This window comes from Erpetoichthys calabaricus, chromosome 1 (assembly GCF_900747795.2).
Source record: "Erpetoichthys calabaricus chromosome 1, fErpCal1.3, whole genome shotgun sequence".
NCBI classification, from domain to species: Eukaryota; Metazoa; Chordata; class Cladistia; order Polypteriformes; family Polypteridae; genus Erpetoichthys; species Erpetoichthys calabaricus.
In genome coordinates, this window is record NC_041394.2 from 132,448,198 (window position 1) to 132,474,069 (window position 25,872).

Below are 25,872 nucleotides of genomic sequence, written 5' to 3' on the forward strand. Positions count from 1 at the left end.
ATTCACCCCCTGTCACACTGGAATCGGCCTAGTTGCTCTTCTCTAGACTTTTTCTAGCATATCCATGTCCTTTTTGTAGCCAGTAGATCAAATGTTTACACAGTACTCCAGCTGAGGCCTCAACAGTGTGTTATAAAGCTTAAGCATAACCTCCTTTCACTTGTATTCTACACATCGTGCTATATAACGTAACATTCTATTAGCTTTCTTAATTGCTTCTGAACACTGCCTGGCATTTGACAGGTTCAAGTCCACTAGCACTCCTAAATCCTTCTCATACTCATGTACTTTCAATTTTCAGACCTCCCACTATATATTAAAATCTAACATTTTTAGTACTTATGTGTAATACTTTACATTTACTTCATTCAGTTTCATTTGCCACAGATCTGCCCAAACCTGCATGCTGTCCAAGACCCTGTGTAATAATTTAGTGGATTCTAGATTATCTGCCAATACACCAAGCTTAGTATCATCTGCAAACTTAGCTGGCTTGTTACTTATATTCCTTTTCAAAACGTTCATCTATATTAAGAATTGTAGTGGTGCCTACTATTAGTATTATAGTACTACTATTGCCTTATTTTAGTATTTTTATGTGGATATTACTTTGCCATATTTATTAATGTTTTTTTGGTTTGGGGCTGTAACAGGGATTAGTCTATATATGGCTGCAATTGCATCAACTTTAGTCCTGTGACACCAATCAGTTCTTAGCAGCTGTGCTTGTAGATGGTTCTTCTGCTTTCCTTTATGCAGTATATGTTCAAGACATTTCATTCAGTGTTTGTCTCTTTTAAGACTTCAGTAATAGTAAACAGTTTTCTCTTTAGGAGATTTTGCATTAGCTTTGGCTTTTTGATAATGGCTCTGGATGTGAGCGTTGGCTGATATTAATTATGTATTGATTTCTGTTGGAATCTTATATAACTTGATTTATTTAGATTTTTATTTGAATCTTTTAATTATTTTTTCATTTCTTTATGTTTACATCAATATTTATATTATGTTGTGGTATTTCATTAAAATTTCAAAATGTATTTATTAGTTAATTTATTTTTGGTTATTTCTTTATTAAATTTAATTTAGATAGATAGATAGATAGATAGATAGATAGATAGATAGATAGATAGATAGATAGATAGATAGATAGATAGATAGATAGATAGATAGATAGATAGATAGATAGATAGATACTTTATTAATCCCCAAGGGGAAATTCACATACTCCAGCAGCAGCATACTGATAAAAAACAATATTAAACTAAAGAGTAATAAAAATACAGGTATAACAGACAGTAACTTTGTATAATGTTAACGTTTACTCCCATGGGTGGAATTGAAGAGTCGCATAGTGTGGGGGAGGAACAATCTCCTCAGTCTGTCAGTGGAGCAGGACATTGACAGCAGTCTGTCGCTGAAGCTGCTCCTCTGTCTGGAGATGATACTGTTGAGTGGATGCAGTAGATTCTCCATGATTGACAGGAGCCTGCTCAGTGCCCGTCACTCTGCCACAGATGTCAAACTGTCCAACTCCGTGCCTACAATAGAGCCTGCCTTCATCACCAGTTTGTCCAGGCATGAGGTGTCCCACTTCTTTATGCTGCCTCCCCAGCACACCACCGCGTAGAAGAGGGCGCTCGCCACAACTGTCTGATAGAACATCTGCAGCATCTTATTGCAGATGTTGAAGGACGCCAGCCTTCTAAGAAAGTATAGTCTGCTCTGTCCTTTCTTGCATAGAGAATCAGTATTGTAAAGTACTATTTAATGAACTTACTACATTTTTTATTTTTTTGTTTCAAATGATATACAATTCAAAAGAAGTATAATATAATAATGCTAATCAAATAGAAGTTGCACAAAAATAAAAAATAAAAAGTCAATCCAAACAGAAATTCAATCAATCCCATGTAGCACAGAAAGAGTTAAAATTTGTAAACCTAAACAATGTTAAAAACCTCACCTTTACCCAAGGCAGAGAGTTAGGAAAAAAAGAAGCCAGCTAGGGCTACAAAGTTAATCGTGTAGTTATCAGGATTGTGATTAGAGCTGCCACAGTGAATGCACTAATCGTGAAAAGTGGCAATTACTGCATTCCATTTAGTACTCCCACTCTCAGACTGCTCTTAACAGTAAATGAGCATTGTAGTCAATCACAGACACATTCACTAATCTAAACATGACTGTGCTAAACAAATTTTTTGGAATCTGATTAAAAACATCTTTTAAAGTATGTGAATTTCTTTCTCCTCTGTTTATAGTTAAGAGTGTAAGTAATGTTGAAATTAGATCACTTTATACTTTAATTTTTAGATGTTTTTATTACCAAATTAAAGAGATTCATCCATAATGTTGAATTGTTTTTAATAGCGATAATATTCATGAAAACAACATACTGTGCAAACTATTGGAGCATTTCACTCAATTATTTATTCAACCATCTAAAATTCAACCATATTGTCCAGAAAAGTGCATAAAAGCTAAGCAAGCAGCACCATGCCCTAGTAATGTTAGGTCCACAACACAAATAAGTGTTAATTTCTTGTTTACACTAACACATGTCTGAATCGATTAGGCAGTTTACAGAATGTAACTGCAACTGATTTGTGGCCAAGTAGAACTATGGAAGCTTGCCTGAGCATAATAGTTCACTATATTGATGAGGGATTTACTCTGAAAAGCAGATTCTTGAAAACAGTATACTTTTCTAAAGAACTGAGATGCAACTGTTCAAACGATGAGAGTGGGGCTTGAAAGACAAGTAGAAAGTCTGCATAATTATAGATAATGGGGCGAAAGTAGTGAATACCATTGCTATCAATGATTGAACCAGACTCCTGAGCTTTGGTCATATGCTGCATTTAGCAATTGATTGTTTTGATTGTTTATTCTGTGACATTTATAATGAACCTTAATACTATGTATAGCATGGTGTCTACATTGTTGCAATATTGTTGAATCATACATAGAATAGGTAATAGTTCATTGCCTGATAATGAATAAATACTGTAAGCATATAGTGAACTTCAAAAGTATTTAGACAGCAATGTTCTTTTTTGATTTGATGGTTCTCTATGATATGGCACATTATATAAATGACACAGTGGCAGCAGCACGTAATAATATGTTGCCAGCTAAATAATTAATGAGCTTAAAATATATTTCTGTTGTTACATTTAATTTTTTTACATATCTCTATAACAGAATTTTCAGGTTGTGTTTACCATAACTTCTTAATCTTACATTACTGTCACTTAAGATTTTAGTCTGTGCTGTAATTGTATGAACATATGCAAATTTAGCATTTTCTAATAAAGCAGAATTGCAATTTAACATTCTTATGTTTAACATTTCCCCACATTTTACATTTTTGAATCATGAGTGGTGGTTATGGCTGGTTTTATCAGAAGTAACATTTGTTTTGAAAAATAAAGAAAAAAATATTTTTGTGTTATATTATTTTGTAATTATTTGAATGTTGGTATGTTACTTTATATACAGTATAACAAAATACACATATTTCTTTATTGATATCCTCCATTTTTATTACAAACAGTAAATAAGAAACAATATTTTTTTAAACATTAAAGTTAACATTTATCAACAAATCCAGCATTTAACAACTTCGCATCAACAGTTTTTAAGAAGTCCCACTGTGCTATGTGTATGCAGAATACAGTAAATGCAGTTGCCGACAAAAAATAAGTATTTCATTTTAATGTTAATTGCAATTAATAATTGCAATTAAAATATAAAGGGTAATATTAATCAATTATGAACTTTGTAGTAATTATGCACTCCTAAGACCGACTGTGCTATGCTTTCAAAAACTTTATATTATAGAGTGTTGCTTAACCATTGAGTTATAAAAGGTGGGCTGGGTATTTTTCCAGTTGAATAGGATATGTCTGCATGCTAGTATTAAGGTATAAGCAATTGCAATCAATTTATCCCTATACAGTTTAATGCCATCTGTTTGTATGCTAAATATCACTGTTAATGGATTAGAAATGATTGTGAAGCCTAACGCTATCTAAAGACTTGTAAATATATTTGTTCAAAGTGATGTTAATTTAGTGGCCCAGTGATGTTGTAGCTAGATGGCAGCACTCACAAGTTGTATCTTGTGTGATACGCTGCCTGGACACAGACAGACGGACACCATGTTTAAATCCACCACACGTTTATTGTGCATAAACACAGTCCAATAAAGTGCACAACCCAGTGCCTCAAGCACCAAACTCCCCCAAAGTCCAGGCCTCTCTCAGTCTCTCTGCCTGCTCATCAGGCCGCCTCCACTCTCCTGCACACAAACCTTGTCCACTCCTCACCCGACTCCAGTCCTCGAGTGCAGGGAGGCGGCCCCTTTTATAATTACCCGGATGGGCTCCAGGTGATCCCTGACACTCCCTAGACACTCCCCTGTGTGGCGGAAGTGCCGGCTGTGTTCCCGGAAGCCTTCCGGGTGTTCCCAGTCTTCTTCCCCCCAGCACTTCCTGGTGTGGCGGAAGTGTTGGGGTTCCGGGTTCTTCAGGCATGGGGGCGTCCCCTGGCGGAGACCACGGGCCCCTACAGGGTGGGGCTTCCAAGCCCTGCACCCGTGGCCCCTAATGAAACCAGGGTGGTCGCCCTCTCGTGTTCTGGAGGAGGCATGAACCCTCCTCCTGTCTTCCTGGGCGTCCCGGCTGGGGGGTGGCACCCAGCCGTCTGCCACACTTGTTATATTTTAGACAGTATTTAAACAGATAAATATAACTAATCACAATTCAATTAGAAAATGTTATGCTATGTTACAGTAATAACAAAGTTTCATAAAAGTATTTTTAACAGGATTTAAATACAGGAGACCCTCAGGTTAAGTTTCTATGAATGTTCGTAACACAATTTAGTATGTATTATAGTACAGAACTTGCCCTGAAAATATCTGTTATTGGAAACACCAGCAAAAAAAGGCTTTACTTCCTATTTTACAAAAAAATATTTCAAACTTGGGTGGTGCATTGGTAGCACTGCTTCTTCACAAGAAGGAGCCTGGAGTTAAAGTCTTGCATCCTGCATGTGTGAAGTGTCCATGTTCTCCTTCTGTCTACTTGGGCTTCCTCCTACTGTCCAAAGACGTGAGTTAGGTAGGCTGGTAATGTTAATTTGGCCATTATGTATATACGTGCGATCAGCCTGCGATGGACTGGCACCATGTCCAGGAATTGTACCCACTTTGCGTTTGAGGTTTGCTGGAATAGGCTCCAGCTTCCCTGTGACCCTGCTCTGGATAAGAAGATTTAGTTGGTGGATGGATGGGTGGATGTTTCAATATTATTAATAAAATGGCAGTGAACCAATTCTATTGTACTTAAAATAACAAAACAGTAATAATTTAACCTAAAATGAACAATTGGTATGTGCAGTATCATTTTAATTTATGCTTAACTATTCAACAGTTTTTGATAATGACAGTGAAAAGGCATATTGATGCTATAAAAACTTACCACCAGCTGATGATTAACCCCTGAGTACAGATATGACGTCTTTACTGAAGGATTGCTAAGTGTGTCACCTCCCCTTCCAGCAGCTGTACTCCCTAGGACTGCGAGGCATGCTTAGGATGCTGGGAATTGCAAGCACTGATTTCTACCACTCAGCTTAGTAGACAGTTGTTACATGAGCTGCTAAAATGTAACTGTGTGTTCTAATGGTTACATTTGGCAACTTGAGTACAAGAAAGCACAAAATGAATGAAATTGCTAACAAAGTTTATCGTGTGCAGAACTATTCCTCACTGTTAGTGATAGCTGCTATGTATTCATATGTGTCAAAACTAGTTTTCCTCTGTTTGTAAGTAAAAAATAGAAGTCATTAAATAAAAATTAATTGAAATTCAGTTAAAAAAACCTTTGATATTTTTTTTATTATGATCTTATTTTTGTATATTTGGAATTGCTGTACCCCGAGACACATCTGTTTGTGAAAAGTTACTAAATGCTGTGATAGACGTCTGGGGACCTTGCCCCACCCAGACGCTTGGAAACGGGAAGGACCGGGAGAGGGGCTCTATCTTCCCTGGAACGCAAGAGAGTGACCTCCCTGGATTGCATGGGGGCCACCGAGCTTGGAAGCTCAACCTTATGGGGGGATGTGGCCACCACCAGGGGGCGCCCAGACAGCTCCGGAACTGTGCTGCCTGAAGAGGAGCTGGGTGCCTATGCAGCACTTCTGCCACATATGGAAGTGCTGCCGGTTGTTAATTGTGGAGCACCTGGAGTACTTCCGGGTGCACTATAAAAGGGGCCACCTCACTCCATTCCGTGAGCCGGAGTCGGGTGGAGGAGGACGGAGCTTCTGTGTGAGGAGTGGAGGCGGTGGAAGAGAGAGACAGCGTTATTATTGCTAGTTTGTGCACTGTATTGTTGTGCAGAAAATAAAGCCTTGAAGCCTTTGGAGTCCATGTTCAAGGTTCACAATGCTTAATCCTGTCTAGCAGCACAATTAGAACTCTTATTCTCAGTATTCAAAAAAAAAAAAAAACTAATTTAAAAAAAAATTGTATTCGCTCATTTGCATTTGAAAATGGGGCTTTTAACAAGCAGCATCTAACAGTGCTAAATTTGTAAAAAGCCATTGCTGGAAAAATAAACCAGCAGAATCATGGAGTAAGACCTTGCAAAAGCATCCTGTCATTTGATTGATGCAAACGATGCTTGAACTTTCACATCTTGCCAATCATTAACAAGAGAGAGACAGATGTGTGTAGTCAGGTAAGTTGATGTTAATGTTAGAGAAATCTGCACACATACAGGAAAATTCTGGTATGGTCCCAGCCAAATTTTCATATCAAAAATGGTACTGAATAAACAAAAAAAATCAATACTTGAATTGTCAACATTATTATAAAATAAAATATCGAAAAAAATATCAACAATGCACTTGATGTATGTAATTTATCTGAGGGTTTTTCATTTTAACAATATTATTGTGACCTTCTTCAGTGACATATTTTCAGCATGAAATAAACATGTTTCGAGTAAGGGAATCATTCTATAACCTCTCTTTTTCTTTTACATCCTTTTTATGATTATGAGATTTTGAAAAATGTTTTGTCTTCTATCAGTCTCCAGTGTTCAGTACATTCATTCTGCAAATTTGGCAAGTAATTGAAAATTATTTTCCAACAAAACTACTATTCAGGTCCTTAAATAAGTCCTCCAACAAAATATAAAATATAAATATCCCGTACTAAATTACTGATTTGCATTTTTATTATCTTTACATACAGACAAATAGTGTAGCGGGATGTAAGAATCTACTGATCGATGAGGAATTCTGACAGACTTGAAAATAGTAGCAGATTTCACATGTGGCAATCAGAGTGACTGAAGATGAAAGTCATAAATGTCAGCGAACTGTAAAGAAATTGCACAGACTAAAAGTTAAAATGTCAAGATAATACAACTTTTCGTTTTTTTTTTCAGATATTCCAAAACCAGAGATTTCTTTCTATGATGAAAATAAAACTTCAATTCTCTGTATAGCCCCTGACAATGTCACTGAAGTGCTGTTCAGCTTGTATCAGGAGGGGACAGAAGAATGGTCTGAGAGTAAAAAGGCTGAAAAGAATCAGAACGTTGTTATCTTTGAAACTTCAAGGCATGATGGTGAGAAGTCTCAGGGCTACTGGTGTCAATATGAGTATGAAGGAATAAAATCACCCAAAAGTGATGTGATCCACACAGATGAAGGAGGTGAGCATGGCATGACATTAATAGTAATATTTTTAAAATATTTATTATATATTTTTAATGAAGTGTATTCTTTATTTTGATTATAAATATTTTTACTACAATATAATTTCCATTCAAGACAAGAATATATTCCACCCTTACTGTTATCCAACTGGCATTATTCCCAATGCTACCCTTTTTCTTACAAGGCAAGAATCTACATAGCAGATCCTTTGATAGCTAGATTGCCTGTGGCCTTGGCAATTCCTTATATCCCGGTCACCAAACAAGCAATGCTGGAGCAAAGTGTAATTATATTCAAAATATTATGTGTTCAAAGAAATAAAAAAAGTGTGGTGCAAGTCTCTACAAAATATATAATCCAATATAAATCAGTCTGCGGTGGGCTGGCGCCCTGCCCGGGGTTTGTTTCCTGTCTTGCGCCCTGTGCTGGCTGGGATTGGCTCCAGAAGACCCCCGTGACCCTGTAGATAGGATATACTGGGTTGGATAATGGATGGATGGAATATAAATCACTCTTTCTCTCCTACAAACCCAGTTTTGTCTCATCTTCCCGCTCAACCTTCAGGTCTTTTCAACCAGGATGAGATTCATTTATAGTGTTTTTTTGTTGTTTTTTTATTTCTTCTGTTTTATTTTTTTTAATAAAAAAAGTGCTGACCATTGATTGGTATTGTGGCTTACTGGCGATATGCTAGTAGACAACAGTATTGGATTTTTCAAAAACAAAAAACTATGTACTGATAAGAAATGTAGTATAATCAGTCTATCTCAGATTTATTGTTATATGTGATACATCTCCCATCTACTGAAGCGATTGACAATGCTGTGTGATATTTTTCTCAATTTCTAAATGCGTTTGTTTCACCAAAGGGACCCCCCTAATGCTGTTTTTCATATCACATTCGATTCACAAAGGGGGAAAAACCCCTCTCTTTAAATTTTGTCAGTGAGTCGTCAAAAAGCTTATAAAGGTAAAACAATAATCCAGGGAGACAATTAATTTGTTATTCCAAAGTGGTTGTGGAAAAACAAATGCAACACTTGCTACCTTTGATCACATTCTGCATTTGTCATTGCTCTTATTTAAAATTTGTGAGTGCTCATGAAATCATCTTGAGTAGTGCACTGGCTGATGGGAATTGTAGTCCCAACCTTTTCCTTTGCATAAGGTAGAAGACAAGATGAACATTACAACAATCTAGACGAGAACAGGCCATTCAGCCCAACAAAGTTCACCAGTCCTATTCACTCAATTCTTCTAACAAAACATCAAATCTAGTTTTGAAAGTCCCTAAAGTCTTACTGTCTACCATGCTATTTGGTAGCTTATCCCAAGTGTCTATGGTTCTTTGTGTAAAGAAAAAATTCCTAATGTTTACTCTTTTTAAGTTTCCAACTGTGTACCCATGTTCTTGAAGAACTAATTTCAAAATAACAGTCTTGATCCACCATACTAAATCCCTTCAAAACACTTCAATCTAGTCACCTCTTAATCTTCATTTGCTCAAGCTGAAAAGGCTCAGCTCTTTTAATCTTTCTTCATAATTCATCCCTTGTAGCCCTAGTATGAGCCAGGTCACTCTTCTCTGGACATTTTCCAGCACTGCTATTCTCTTTTTGTAGTTTGAAGATCAAAACTGCACACAGTACTCCAAATGAGGCCTCACCATTGCATTATAAAGCTTAAGAATAACCTCCTTGGACTTGTACTCCACACATTGTGCTATATAACCTAACATTCTGTTTGCCTTCTTAATCACTTCTGAACATTGTCTAGAAGTTGATAGCATAGAGTCCACTACGACTCCTAAATCATCCTCTCAAGGTGTACTCTTGATTTTCAGACCTCCCATTGTGGATTCAAACCTAACTTCCTATGTGTAATATGTTATATTTACTGACATTATATTTCATCTGCCACAAATCTGCCCAAGCTTGTATGCTGTCCAAGTCCTTCTGCAAAGATTTAAACGGGTAATATATATTAAATATCTTTCTTACAAGATCAGTTGCGTGAAATTCACTACTCTCACAGCCACAGTGCCAGACAAGCACTTGCTAAACTTTCTTCTTTGAGTTTCCCCAAACTTTGCTCCTTTCTTTTTGCTTCAGCAGATGGCCTACATTTGTATAAACTGTCACGCCCCATTTCTCTGTGACATCGCTGTCAGTGCTCTGGCAAAATGGTTAGAACATCCCACTCACTACAGCATTATCAATGACGAGTATCACAAAATAAAAAAAAAATGTGTCAGCTAATTTTGCTGTTTTGACAATGCCTCCAAATTTCAGCTCAAATCTGTCAAGTCATTTGTGAGATTTTGGAATATTTAATATTTCTTTTACCCTAAATACGGATATATCGAAATGCCCTTTTTAGTGGATACCTACTGCCCTAGATATACCATCCTGCCAAATTTCAGCTTTTTAGATAAATGGGAAAAGTGTTTGTGTTGATGAGTGAGTGAGTGAGTCAGTCAGTCAACTTTACAGTACATACATACAGATATTAGTCCTTTATATTACGTGGCTATGCTTATTCTTCATATAAAACATACCATTTGTTTTTCATTCCTTCTGCTTTGCCGAAACATAGATAAACTGTTTGGTTAGGTATGTGACAGGCTTTTTGATGCATTTCAGCAGTATTTTTGCTAGCTGAAATTTGAAATGCAACAAAAATTGTACTATTGAATGTACCTAAATGAAATTTAATCCAAATTTAAAACATAATATGAGAAAACAATCAAAAATATGTTAGTCCTTAGCCTTTATCTATAGCATTAGGCTGCAGAAAATACTTACTAAATAAAGAAGAGTCTTGAGCCATCATAATATATGAACTCCAAGCATGGACATCCTTTATTTAACCCACCTGATTGAGACCCCATTTGCTTTGTTTAATGCAATATAGCAAACTGAAGAAATGTAACAGAAACCTTCCTTTAATCAGCTAGGTTAATTTACTTGCAACTACAACCCATTTCAAACAGATGAATCCACATACAGTATACATCTGGTATAGGCCACAGACACAACTTTGTTATTAAGTGTTAACTAAAGACCAACAACAGAGTCATGGGTGAATACCTGGTTAAGATAAATAATACTTTTGATACAGAATATAAAGTGTTATCAAAGAGCACAATATAAAGTTAAATGTTATATATGACCTAATTTTCTAATTTAAATGTACTGGTAAAAATGGCATTTTGTTCTAGATAAACAGGAAGGCAGCTTCAAATAAATTTTTGTCTTACAATTAAGAGATCATGAATAAAGCTAAAATTTAATGTACATTACTAAAATGTATAATTCATAAAATTGTTATTGAGAACAAGTCACTTTATCCATAATCTATTCTTCCTGTGCATTAACCTCTGCATGTCAAATATAGAAAATGTGCATTAGTGCTCTTTACAAATGTGTTGCTTACATGTCATGCTCAGTCTTCATGTCATTCAGAGGGGACAGATCTTGCACCTGGTCCTTTGTGTGCCTACTGATTGAAACACTGACAGTGTGAGCCTGGGAGGCTTCACTTAAATATTTCTCATGCTTGACCAGCTGTTGATGGTCCTGGAAAGTGTTGTGTTGTCTCAGTGTGAAGATTGACCAGGACTTTACCCATCTGCTTCAAGAATACCCTCCAGAAATTCTTTTTTTTTTACTGTTCCAATCAGCATATTAGGAATTTTGCAGAAAAGGACAGGGTTAGAAAATGGCATGAGGACAAGTGGTTAAATGTTAGTCTTGTGCTGCCAGATGAATGTGGCTGTGATCAGATTGTCCAAACCTCCATTTGTTCCACTGTAATGCATGATTATCTATGGCTGTCTGTCTTCTCTGCTGCTCATTGTGTCTTCTTTGTGCTGTATGCATGGAAAATTGGAAAATGTTTCCTTTATGCCGTAGCTTTCTGCTTTGTTTGGCATGTACTGCCTGAAATGCCAGTAAACATACAAATGAAGTAATTGCTCTTCTATAGTCATGTGATGCTTATGATTATAAAATGGAGGCAACTTTTCACCTCATTTATCCCCACATACCTTTTTGTTCCAGGTTTGTTATATTATTGCTAGACCTTGTTTATTTGCTGTCAAAGTGTTTGATTCTGGAAAACACATGGAATATTTCCAATGGCATTGTAGCTTTAAATATGGCCCTGTCAGTGTTGGCATTCCACAAGTTTACTTTTACTTCACCATTTAATTGAATATACCAATGCCCAAATTAGTAACTTAATGTAGGCTTATAGGTGGTCTTGATAGTCATTAGCAAAAGAGAGACTGACATTTATTATTCCTTTAAGTTAACATTTACATTAGTTTTCAAAGAAATGAAAATTCTTCTATGGCACCACCAGAACTTTCATGCCAAAAAATACCACTGCTGCTCCAGCACATTGGTAAACAAGGCTCCCCCTTCTTGCTCTTTGACACTGTTATGTAGACATTATGACAGTTTTAATCAAGATTGCTCTGGTCAGTGAGAATATAAACAGGTGAACTGAAGAGAAACTCACAAAAAAGATGGAAAAGTTTAGTGTTTTATTTTTTTTTATTATTGTCTTGCAAACAAAAAAGTATTGTAAAGTATAAGTGCAGTTTCCAAACTCTTACAGTCAAAAGATGCCAAATATCAAAAGTCAGTCAGTTTACTCAGCAAAATAGACAAAGTTTTGTCTGAATTTCAAGACAAATTTAAAGTACTAGGGTATTGTACTGTGTTAGCCATTATGAATGTAGAGAAAAGCCAAGCAAAATAATTTTGCTTGGCTTTTCTCTACAAGACAAATTTAACAAATCCAGATCTACTGCTCAAATGATTGCAAAGAAATGGGATCGTACTCTTGCTAAAAAGATCAAAGAAATGACAAGACCAAAGCCTTGTGACAGAGGTCTATGGGAAAGCCAATTTTAGATAAATAAAGTCCTGTAATGTGCTGGCTCTGAACAGGTGCACGCTTGCACCTTCCACTCCAGAGTTGTTTGGGCTGATTGTACATTCACATGCACATGTAAATGGGTCAGTCAGATGCTTCATTCACACCTCGGAGTACATGAAGGATAGCACCTGCACCCAATCAGGAGCCTACACGGTAGAAAGGAATCAGATCAAACAAAGAGGATTAATAATGAAAGATGGAGAACCATGAGTGAGAGCAGTGTTGGGTGCCTGAGAGTCAGCTAGAGAGAGAGGAGGCTGAGTGGTCAGTAGCCCTGTGGAAGAGCGAATTGTCTGTGGTCTATAGGCAGATTGTTACGATTTAATTAGAGAATTTAATGGAGAAGCAGGTGTGATGGTGGTGGAGTCCTCCTTAGGAATCTGAAGGACGCCAGAAGAGTGAGAAGGAAGACTCCCGTGGACACCTGACTTTGAGCAGTCTGGCAGAAGTTGACGTAGGCAGCCAAGAAAGGGGTTGGATAGGAGGACCACAGCAGCTTGCGTCTCCGCTGGCTGAGCAAGCCATGGGGTTCGCTGGGGAGACAGGATACAGTAAGTTACACTGTGCTCAGATAAATGGAGAAAAATCAAGGACCCGATGACTTTGTTGTTTTATTCTGGTTTTACCTTTGGACTTTCACTATGATTTTATGGATTATTGATTGAAGGTCGTTTGCACTGCACTTCTTGCGACTCTGTTTGGTTTTAATAAAAGCACTCTGCACATTTGCACCAAACTCTTGCTGACTGCCTGGCTCGTCTTGGTTTATGATTTATTGACAGTTTCGGGTTCAAGGGGATCCTGGAAGCAACAAGGGAGTGTGGAGCTAGCCCAGACCATCACAAGCCTGGGCCAGGACTTTGCTGCATACCCTGTCAGATACAGTCTGATCTTGCAGAGGTTGTATAGAGTGAGTCTGCAACTCTAAGAGCTGGTTTTAACATGGTCAGTGAAACATAGCTGGTCATCAGTCACTAACCCAAGGTTGCAAACTGACTCAGCAGGTGTTAGCGATAATGAGCCATGCTGAACTGAGACAGGGTGCAGAACAGAAAGACCAACTAGGATAACAAAAAATTCCATCTTTGCCTGGTTGAGCTGGAGATGGTGTTATTTAATTGAGTTGCAATATCAATGAGACATGCATAGATTCTAGCAGATATCACGTGGTTCTCTGGAAGAAACAACAGGTACAGTTGTGTATCATCAACATCACACTTATAGCATACCATGGAGAGAATGGTAAGGCTTAGTGTGGAGGTGTATAGAGATAAGAGAAGAGGACCAAGAACAAATCCTTTGAGAAACCACTTATCAGGACACATGGCGCCATCTGACCACGATATATGACTGAAACAATCTGAGGGCAGTCCCGGTGATGCCAAAGTCAGAGAGATGGCAAGAAGTATTGACAGCACTTCAAACATAACTTTTAATTTATTATCAAAGCAAAGCTTTTTTGTTTGGTGAAAACTTGTTAATTACACTAATTTTTGCCATTTTATTGTATAAATATTCCAAGTGCTCATTATTATTATTATTATTTTTTCCTTAAAATACGTTTGCAGTTTTTTTCTCCCTAAGAAACTTAACTTCTTTTATCATGTTCAGTTCCTTTCTTAATTGTTTTTAGTGAGGTTTGTATTTTTTCTTTGTACATGATATTTTTTTTTATCTTTATTCTTTCATTAAATGGGACATCCTTGTGTTAAACCAGTCTGAAGTGGAAGCCTTAGGCATTGAATGAAGTTTAAGATTTATGAGTTTTGTTTGAATCTTTGTATACATTTTAGACACTTTCAAAAGTGTTTAGTTTTTAATGGGATTTACGTATTTAAGAAATTTGAATGCATTAGGTTACAGACCAAAACCATGGGACACACCACTCATTATTTGTTTTTAAATTTTTTATAAAGCAAATGTTAATGGTATTTTAACATATACTGTATATTAATTGGCCTAAAAGTTTTATATTTCGTGTTCTAAGTCCTTATTTTTGTAGAGAAGGACACTCTTGTAAATTGGAAAGTTGTTATTGTAGTTAAGAGTTGTTTTTGAACAAGTACTGATCATTGTTTACTTATTTATTTTTTAGAGTCTCTTGATGCTCTTCTTATCAGAGGAATCTTAGCAGGGTTATTTTTTATTACAATTGCTTCACTTCACCTATATACCTACCTGAAGTGCAGTAAGTGAATTTCACTTTTATATGCTGAGTAAGGATCAGCAGTTAGGATCCAAAAAAATCTTAAGATTTCTTTCTTCCACCTCCTAACTGATGTGTTAATTGCCTGACAAATAAAAAAAAACCCAATAATTCCAAATTGGCCTTGTGTGTACATAGAGTTGTGTGTGTGTGTGAATGAGTGAAACATGATGGTGTTGTCGCTCTATCCAGACCTGTTTCCTGCTTTGCACATTCTTTCTGGTTCAGCTCTGGTATCCCATGACTGTGAGTTGGATTAAGAGAATTTCAGAAAAATAACTGTGAAAGTTAAAGCATATATATTATTTATATGTCATGTTTAAAATGTATTGCTTGTGAATCTAAAATTTTACAATATATTTGTTTTAGTTATTTTAGGAAACAGTTAGCATATCTTGGAAAGGTAAGTCATTTTATAAGGTTAATATTTTCTCTCTATTTTTAAGCCTTCAATATTTTGTGAATCAGAATCAAAAACAGCAAAAATATTATAGTATTTAATTAAAGTTCATCGTTTATTTACATGTGACAATACACTGAAACTTGCAGTGTAAAAACTCAGGGTGCATCGCAAAATCTGAATGAGAAAGACAAATGGAAATGCTTTAACAAATCTTGAAAAGCATGTTTCATAAAATGCTGCAGTATAAATATTTGTTCATGAGTTTGAAATCAGATGACATTCATAAAGAATTTACCATTTCATATTTTTAAATCTGCCATTTTAATTCAAATTTACAGAGGTACACATTATGGAGACAATATTTTGTCTGCATATACGATGCTGTGCTATTTTCAGGCAGCATACTTCACCAGATCATACCTTTACAGACATTTTCAGTAATATGGCTACTATAACTTCTAAATCCACCAAGTGGAGCAGTGAAAGCTTGAAAAGGCATGTGGAGCATTTGAGCTGCTACCAGAAAATACTCAAATTCAAATTTAATTGAAATTATTAAAAGCATACAATCAAGTTAAACTTAAAAAACTAAATTCAGAGTGAATTATTTGCATGGCTGCCTTCCACCCCTTTTCTGAAATGTTGTGTGAGAGATCCTTTTCCCACTGTACTCTGGGATCTTTAAATGTAAGGCACTTTAAAATGGTTTTGTATATTATAGAAATGCTGTCTGAAATAGGTGGGAGGTGAAGAAAGTTGGGCAGGTTTCATTTAATAAAGTTTCTAATTTGGGGAAAGTTGAAAAATTGTGTTGATTGGAAGCTAAATTTGGAGTGTAATTGTTCGTAAGATGCAAAGACATTATTTATATACAAATCTTTAAATGATTTAATCCCGTATGATTTCCAAACATTAAAAACTGTGTAAGTTTGAGAAGGTGGAAAAAGGTGGCTATCATGAAGAGGTGCCACAGATAAAATATTCTCTAATTTGAAGTGCTTCCTACATTGGTTCCATATGCTGAGTGAATAAAGGACAATTGAGTTGTTAGTACATTGACAATCCCTTGTATTTACTGGTATACAAATCAGGGAATATAAAGAAGTATGTGTGTTCATCTATTTGTGTCAATGTCCAGGTTTTTATAGCTTGTTTATTTTCCCCTTTACATCTGATACATTTCGAAAGTAAACAGCCATTGGCTCAATGGCGATTGCTAATAGCAGTGGCGACAAGGGGCATCCTTGTCCAGTACTGTGTTCTACAAACCCAATTCCAATGAAGTTGAGACGTTGTGTAAAACGTAAATAAAAACAGAATACAATGATTTGCAAATCCTTTTCAACCTATATTCAATTGAATACACTACGAAGACAAGATATCGAATGTTCAAACTGATAAACTTTATTGTTGTTTAGCAAATCTTCACTCATTTTGAATTTGATGCCTGCAACACGTTCCAAAAAATGCTGGGACGGGGCAGCAAAAGACTGGAAAAGTTGAGGAATGTTCAAAAAACACCTGTTTTGAACATTCCACAGGTGAATAGGTTAATTGGAAACAGGTGTTTGTCATGATTGGGTATAAAAGGAGCATCCCCAAAAGGCTCAGTCGTTCACAAGCAAGGATGGGGCGAGGTTCACCACTTTGTGAACAACTGTGTGGGCAAATAGTCCAGCAGTTTAAGAACAACGTTTCTCAACGTACAATTGCAAGGAATCTAGGGATTTCATCATCTACTGTCCATAATATCATCAAAAGATCAGAGAATCTAGAGAAATCTCTGCACGTAAGCGGCAAGGCCGAATACCAACACTGGATGCCCGTGACCTTCGATCCCTCAGGCAGCACTGCATTAAAAACCGACATCATTCTGTAAAGGATATTATCACATGGGCTCAGGAATACTTCAGAAAACCATTGTCAGTTAACACAGTTCGTTGCTACATCTACAAGTGCAAGTTAAAACTCTACCATGCAAAGCGAAAGCCATACATCAACAACATCCAGAAACGCCACCGGCTTCTCTGGGCCCGAGCTCATCTGAGATGGACTGACGCAAAGTGGAAAAGTCTGCTGTGGTCTGATGAGTCCACATTTCAGATTGTTTTTGGAAATCATGGACGTCGTGTCCTCCGGGCCAAAGAGGAAAAGGACCATCCAGATTGTTATCAGCACAAAGTTCAAAAGCCAGCATCTGTGATGGTATGGGGGGTGTGTTAGTGCCCATGGCATGGGTAACTTGCACATCTCTGAAGGCACCATTAATGCTGAAAGGTACATACAGGTTTTGGAGCAACATATGCTGCCATCCAAGCGACGTCTTTTTCAGGGACGTTCCTGCTTATTTCAGCAGGACAATGCAAAGCCACATTCTGCATGTGTTACAACAGTGTGTCTTCATAGTAAAAGAGTGCGGGTACTAGACTGGCCTGCCTGCAGTCCAGACCTGTCTCCCATTGAAAATGTGTGGCGCATTATGAAGCGCAAAATACGACAACGGAGATCCCGGACTGTTGAGCAACTGAAGTTGTACATCAAGGAAGAATGGGAAAGAATTCCACCTACACAGCTTCAACAATTAGTGTCCTCAGTTCCCAAACGCTTATTGAGTGTTGTTAAAAGGAAAGGTGATATAACACAGTGGTAAACATGCTCCTGTCCCAGCTTTTTTGGAACGTGTTGCAGGCATCAAATTCAAAATGAGTGAAGATTTGAAAAACAACAACAAAGTTTATCAGTTTGAACATTCGATATCTTGTCTTTGTAGTGTATTCAATTAAATATAGGTTGAAAAGGATTTGCAAATCATTGTATTCTGTTTTTATTTACGTTTTACACAACATCTCAACTTTATTGGAATTGGGGTTGTACTTTGAAGTAGTCTGAGATAATGTTGTTAATACAAACTGAAGCTTCTAGACTGGTATACAGTAGTTTGATCCATGCACATATGTTCGGGCACATTTTTGCAATGTGGTGAATAGGCAGTCCCATTCAACCATTCAACCATGCGTGTTAGACTTTATATTATATTAAATAGGCGCTGAAGATTGAAAGCTAAGTGTCTACCTTTAATAAATCCAGTTTGGTCTTGTGATATTACCGAAGGGAGCACTTTCTCAGTTTCTAGCTAGAACTTTGGAGAGTATCTTGTGTGAGGGATGTTCGGCAGTTTATCCCGGCCAACACCCCCAGGCCGCTAGAGGGAATCCTCCCTGCAGCATAGAGGTGCCCCGAATTCCCGCAGGGATTTATGGACAATGGAGTTCAGGCTGCACAGCCCTGCTGGATGCCATGGGGGCCGCCAGGGGAAGCTGCAGGGAGGCACAACTGTGTTTATTATAGCCCTGAAGTACTACCTCATCACGGGGACGGAAGAAATGAAATACTTCTGGGCTGAAGGAAAAGAAGAGTTCATCTGACCCGGAAGTGAAGGACAGAGGAACTTCCAGGTCAATGACTATAAAAAGGACTGTGGGAAACCCAGCAGACTGAGCCGGAGTTGGGAAGGAGTGCAACAGAGCTGCTGGGTGGAGTGGAGGTTTTGGTTATTGATTATTGTGTTTATTGATTTATTTGAGTATAGTGGAGGTGGAGGTGCTTGGTGCACACTTTTGTAATAATAAATTTAATTACTGGACTTTTACCAGGTATTTCGGCGTATTGTCTGAGGTTTCAAGGGGTCGACAGCACCCCCTATCTGTCACACTTGATATCATTATTCAGAAGTGAAATTGGTCTGTATGATGCACATAGTAATTGGTCCTTATTTTTCTTAGGAAAATGGCAATTAATGCTTGGTGAAAAGTTTGAGGTACACTTTCATTGTCTCTGGCTTGTATAAATGTTGCTAATAAAAGGGGAGGTAACTTAATTGAATTTTTTATAACATCCAGCAGGGTAGTCATCAAGACCTGGTACTTTCCCACTCTGAAGTGAGTTTATAGCATTGAGTAGTTCTGATAGTGTCAGAGGTTTATCCAATTCCGTAATGAATCAAAAACGCATGAGATTGTGTCTTGTAGTCTTTGAACTGAGTAGGATATAAGGACTTAAAGTAGTCTCTTAATGCATGCATTATATTTTTATGGTCAATGATTTTATCTCGGGTGGCACAGTGGCGCAGTGGTAGCGCTGCTGACGCGCAGTAAGGAGACCTGGGTTTGCTTCCCGGGGCCCTCCCTGCGTGGAGTTTGCATGTTCCTCCTGTGTCTGTGTGGGTTTCCTCCGGGTGCTCCTGTTTCCTCCCACAGTCCAAAGACATGCAGGTTAGGTGCATTGGCAATCCTAAATTGTCCCTAGTGTGTGCTTGGTGTGTGGGTGTGTGTGTGTGTGTTCCCTGCAGTGGGCTGGCACCCTGCCCAGGGTTTGCTTCTGCCTTTTGCCCTGTGTTGGCTGGGATTAGCTCCAGCAGACCCCCGTGACTTTGTGTTAGGACATAACGGGTTGGACAATGACTGACTGACTGACTGACTGATTTTATCTCCATCTGTCTCCATCTGACAGCAGCAGCATATTGATAATAAACAATATTAAATTATAGAATGATAAAAATGCATGTATAACAGACAATAACTTTGTATAATGTTAATGTTTAGTCCCCGAGTGGAATTGAAGAGTCGCATAGTGTGGGGGAGGAACAATCCCCTCAGTCTGTCAGTGGAGCAGGGCAGTGACAGCAGGCTCTCGCTGAAACTGCTCCTCTGTCTGGAGATGATACTGTTTAGTGGATGCAGTGGATTCTCCATGATTGACAGGAGCCTGCTCAGCTCCCTTCGCTCTGCCACGGATGTCAAACTGTCCAGCTGCGTGCCTACAATACAGCCTGCCTTCCTCACCAGTTTGTCCAGGAGTGAGGCATCCCTCTTCTTTATGCTGCCTCCCCAGCACACCACCGCGTAGAAGAGGGCACTCACCACAACCGTCTGATAGAACATCTGCAGCATCTTATTGCAGATGTTGAAGGACGCCAGCCTTCTAAGGAAGTATAGTTGGCTCTGTCCTCTATTGCACAGAGCATCATTATTGTCAGTCCAGTCCAATTTATCATCCAGCTGCACTCCCAGGTATTTATAGCTTTGCACCCTCTGCACACAGTCACCTCTGATGATCATGGGGTCCATGAGGGGCCTGGTCCTCCTAAAATCCACCACCAGCAACTTGGTTTTGCTGGTGTTCAGTTGTAGGTGGTTTGAGTCGCAGCATTTAACAAAGTCCTTGATTAGGTTCCTATACTGCTCCACCTGCCCACTCCTGATGCAGCCCAAGATAGCAGTGTCGTCAGCGAACTTTTGCACATGGCAGGACTCCGAGTTGTATTGGAAATCCGATGTATATAGGCTGAACAGGACAGGAGAAAGTACAGTCCCCTGCGGTGGTCCTGTGTTGCTGACCACAATGTCAGACCTGCAGTTCCCGAAACACACATACTGAGGTCTGCCTGTAAGATAGTCCACGATCCATGCCACCAGGTATGAATCTACTCCCATCTCTGTCAGCTTGTCTCTAAGGAGCAGAGGTTGGGTAGTGTTGAAGGCGCTAGAGAAATCCAGAAACATAATTCTTACAGCACCACTGCCTCTGTCCAAGTGGGAGAGGGATCAGTGTAGCATATACATGATGGGATCCTCCGCTCCCACCTTCTCCTGGTATGCAAACTGCAGAGGGTCGAGGGCATGGCAGACCTGTGACCTCAGGTGGTGAAGCAGCAGCCGCTCCATGGTCTTCATCACATGTGATGTCAGAGCGACAGGCTGGAAGTCATTCAGCTCACTAGGATGTGATACCTTTGGGACTGGGGTGATGCAAGATGTTTTCCAAAGCCTTGGGACTCTCCCCTGTTCCAGGCTCAGGTTGAAGATGCGCTGTAGAGGACTCCCCAGCTCTAACGCACAGGCGTTCAACAGTTGTGGCGATACTCCATCTGGACCCACTGCTTTGCTGGCACGAAGTCTCCTCAGCTCTTTGCTTACCTGGGCTGCTGTAATTGTGGGTGGGGGGAAACTCTCTCCTATGCTGGTATCAGCAGAAGGATGGGTGGAGGGTGCAGTACTCCGAAGTGAGAGTGGGTTAGGGTGGTCAAACCTGTTAAAGAAGTTGTTCATCTGGTTTGCTCTCTCCACATCTCTCTCGATGGTGGCACCACACTTCGAATTGCAGCCAGTGATGATCTTCATCCCATCCCACACTTCCTTCATGCTGTTATTCTGCAACTTCTGCTCCAGCTTTCTCCTTTACTGCTCCTTCACCGCCCTGAGCTGGACTCGGAGTTCCTTCTGCACGCGCTTGAGCTCATGCTGATCACCACCTTTAAAAGCCCTTTTCTTCTGGTTCAAAAGGCCCTTGATGTCACTTGTAATCCATGGCTTGTTGTTAGCATAGCAGCGTACTGTTCTTGCTGGAACTACAATGGCCATACAGAAGTTGATGTAGTCAGTAGTGCAGTCAACAACTTCCTCAATGTTCTCACTATATGATCCCTGCAGGATATCCCAGTCCGTAGTTCCAAAGCAGTCTCTCAAAGCCTGCTCTGCCTCAGGAGACCACTTCCTGAATGAGCATGTGGTTGTAGGTAGCTCCCTCACTCTTGGTTCGTAGTGAGGCTGAAGCAGAGCCAGGTTATGATCTGCTTTCCCAAGCACAGGCAGTGGGGTGTCGCTGTATGCGTCTTTAATGTTTAAAGTAGGTCAATAATCCTATTTCCCTGGGTGTTACAATCCACATACTGGGAGACGGCAGGTAATGTTTTGTCCAGCGTCACATGGTTAAAGTCTCCAGCGATTAGCACAAGCGACTCGGGGTGCTTTGTTTGCAGTTTAGCAACAGCGGAATATATGCTTTTTTATATATTTATATATATTATATTAATATATATACAGTGGTGTGAAAAACTATTTGCCCCCTTCCTGATTTCTTATTCTTTTGCATGTTTGTCACACAAAATGTTTCTGATCATCAAACACATTTAACCATTAGTCAAATATAACACAAGTAAACACAAAATGCAGTTTGTAAATGGTGGTTTTTATTATTTAGGGAGAAAAAAAAATCCAAACCTACATGGCCCTGTGTGAAAAAGTAATTGCCCCCTGAACCTAATAACTGGTTGGGCCACCCTTAGCAGCAATAACTGCAATCAAGCGTTTGCGATAACTTGCAATGAGTCTTTTACAGCGCTCTAGAGGAATTTTGGCCGACTCATCTTTGCAAAATTGTTGTAATTCAGCTTTATTTGATGGTTTTCTAGCATGAACCGCCTTTTTAAGGTCATGCCATAGCATCTCAATTGGATTCAGGTCAGGACTTTGACTAGGCCACTCCAAAGTCTTCATTTTGTTTTTCTTCAGCCATTCAGAGGTGGATTTGCTGGTGTGTTTTGGGTCATTGTCCTGTTGCAGCACCCAAGATCGCTTCAGCTTGAGTTGACGAACAGATGGCCGGACATTCTCCTTCAGGATTTTTTGGTAGACAGTAGAATTCATGGTTCCATCTATCACAGCAAGCCTTCCAGGTCCTGAAGCAGCAAAACAACCCCAGACTATCACACTACCACCACCATATTTTACTGTTGGTATGATGTTCTTTTTCTGAAATGCTGTGTTCCTTTTACGCCAGATGTAACGGGACATTTGCCTTCCAAAAAGTTCAACTTTTGACTCATCAGTCCACAAGGTATTTTCCCAAAAGTCTTGGCAATCATTGAGATGTTTCTTAGCAAAATTGAGATGAGCCCTAATGTTCTTTTTGCTTAACAGTGGTTTGCGTCTTGGAAATCTGCCATGCAGGCTGTTTTTGCCCAGTCTCTTTCTTATGGTGGAGTCATGAACACTGACCTTAATTGAGGCAAGTGAGGCCTGCAGTTCTTTAGACGTTGTCCTGGGGTCTTTTGTGACCTCTCGGATGAGTCGTCTCTGCGCTCTTGGGGTAATTTTGGTCGGCCGGCCACTCCTGGGAAGGTTCACCACTGTTCCATGTTTTTGCCATTTGTGGATAATGGCTCTCACTGTGGTTCGCTGGAGTCCCAAAGCTTTAGAAATGGCTTTATAACCTTTACTAGACTGATAGATCTCAATTACTTCTGTTCTCATTTGTTCCTGAATTTCTTTGGATCTTGGCATGCTGTCTAGCTTTTGAGGTGCTTTTGGTCTACTTCTCTGTGTCAGGCAGCTCCTATTTAAGTGATTTCTTGATTGAAACAGGTGTGGCAGTAATCAGGCCTGGGGGTGGCTACGGAAATTGAACTCAGGTGTGATACACCACAGTTAGGTTATTTTTTAACAAGGGGGCAATTACTTTTTCACACAGGGCCATGTAGGTTTGGATTTTTTTTCTCCCTAAATAATAAACACCATCATTTAAAAACTGCATTTTGTGTTTACTTGTGTTATATTTGACTAATGGTTAAATGTGTTTGATGATCAGAAACATTTTGTGTGACAAACATGCAAAAGAATAAGAAATCAGTAAGGGGGCAAATAGTTTTTCACACCACTGTATATTATATATTAATATATATTATTTATATATTTATATATGCTTGCATATACTGTAATAGAACCTCCTTGGGTTGGGTAAATGCAGGATACCTTGGGATAATAAGAAATAAGAGAAAAAATAAAACCACTGCTAACGGAGCTCCGCTTCAGACGTCCATCTCCCGCAAAAGATGAGACCAACTCCCTTTAGTGTTTTAATTACGTTTTGAAGACGTAACAGACATGTGAAGCAGAATATTACCTTGACATCACACACGCCACAGCCACCAATTGATTCATCACATGATCTACACAGCTGACAGTGTTGTTCACTCTTACATAGTTTATTCTTACTTGATTGCTGTATGCTGATAGAAAACACATTTGCAATTTCAATTGTGTTAAATATTGTCACTATCCATTCTGACTGACTCTAGATGTGGTGTGAGATCCAGTTTCAGTCAATCACCAGTGCTTTTACTTTGGGTTTTAATATGGTCATGTACTATCTGATCACAAATGTACATGGCAGCCAAAAGTGTTTATCTGTTCTGCACTGAATAAATGTAAGTGATAATGTGATGATGGCTGTACTTAGGCATACACTAAGGCTGATGTATTAACTATGCGTGAGTGTCACCCAGTCAAGGGCGTTTCCTCCCTTGCAACCCTAAACTGTGTTAAGTGGGTGAGAGACCAATCTGTGATTCTTTCAGGAACATGTGTTTCTTGATAATTTACATCTTAAATTAACATGCATATCATTTCTGAATTGCATCCATGTGTAATTTAATTAGGCTGCATTTACACCTCCAATTAAATTGAGTGTTTGCATTGTGTCTGATAGAGATCAGATGGCAGTGACCCCAACATGTGTACAGCATTGTTGTTTGGTTGCATTAAGATAAGATATTTGGAAGTTATACAGTTTAATTCCACAAATACCCATGTTCTTAATTGTGAATGTCAATAAATGTAGTGTATATGTTTTTATCAAATTGCACGTTTTGTAATGCACCTTAGTATCTTTGGGTAACTTTCTAAATTATACATAATAGACAAAAAAACAGCATTCTTCTAAAAAGAAGCAAAAAGTGAAGGAGATGGTACTGTAGTTACAAGTATGAAGACACTTCACAGTATTCCACAATATTGTGTGATATATGGCTGGCTGTTCATCCCAGCCATTACCCCCAGGCCACCAGGTGGAGCTCTCCCTGCTGCATGGAGGTGCCCCGAATACCAGCATGGAATCATGGACAGTGGAGTTTTCTTTTACAGCCCTGCTGGATACCTTGGGGGCAAACAGAGGACGCTGCAGAGCCCAGAGACTCATACGTGCACTATAACCCGGAAATACGTCTTAGTCACAGTGACAGAAGGAATGACGTACTTCCGGGATGAAGACCAAGAGTTGTTATCTGAAGTGTTCCTAGTCACATGGACAAAGAGAGCGAAACACTTCCGGGTCAAGGACTATAAAAGGATTGTGGGAGATCCCAGACGCCGAGCTGAGCTGGGTGGAAGGGTGGCAATGCGTCTGGGAGAGTGGAGGATTGTTTGATTATTGATTATTTTAGTGTTATTGATTCATTGAGTATTGTGGAGTGTAGGTGCTTTGTGCACATTGTTATTATAAATAAACCATTATTTGGACTTTTACCTGGTGTCTGGTGTGGGTGTCTGAGGGTTCAAGGGAGCGAGAGAGCCCCCTATCTGTGACAACTGCTCCAACGCCATACAGCCTGTCGGGCTCTCAGATCTGGGCAACAGGGCCTTCTCGTTGTCCCACGCACTCGGCTAGAAACTCATGGGGATCTTGCCTTTCATGTCTGTGCCACCAAAACTATGGAATAGCCTGACTTGTGGTCTGCGTGGAGTCTGTTGATTCTTTTAAAAAACAACTAAAAACATTTCTTTTTAAACAAGCTTTTAATCTGTGTTGAATAGTTCCAGTTTGTTTATTTATTGTTTTTGTTGGTTTTGTTTATGTTTTGTTTTAACTGTTGTATTTGTACTGTATTTGCTGTTCAACCCTCTGCGTCCTTTTCTCTGTGAAGGGCGCTATATAAATAAACAACTACTACTACTGCTGC

The 25,872-nt window shown here is 38.9% G+C and overlaps 1 protein-coding gene across 5 annotated transcripts in view; it reads left to right on the forward strand.

Annotated features, from left to right (window-relative positions):
* The window catches only part of LOC114650529 (uncharacterized), a 414,437-nt gene that overhangs the window by 185,025 nt on the left and 203,540 nt on the right, over nucleotides 1-25,872 (forward strand). The window contains exon 7 of one of the 5 annotated variants that reach the window (XM_051934845.1): nucleotides 7,470-7,739. The exons of the other annotated variants lie outside the window; for them this stretch is intronic. Coding sequence (XP_051790805.1) covers nucleotides 7,470-7,739 — 270 coding nt within the window. The remainder of the gene's footprint in view (nucleotides 1-7,469; nucleotides 7,740-25,872) is intronic. 5 annotated transcript variants of the gene reach the window in all.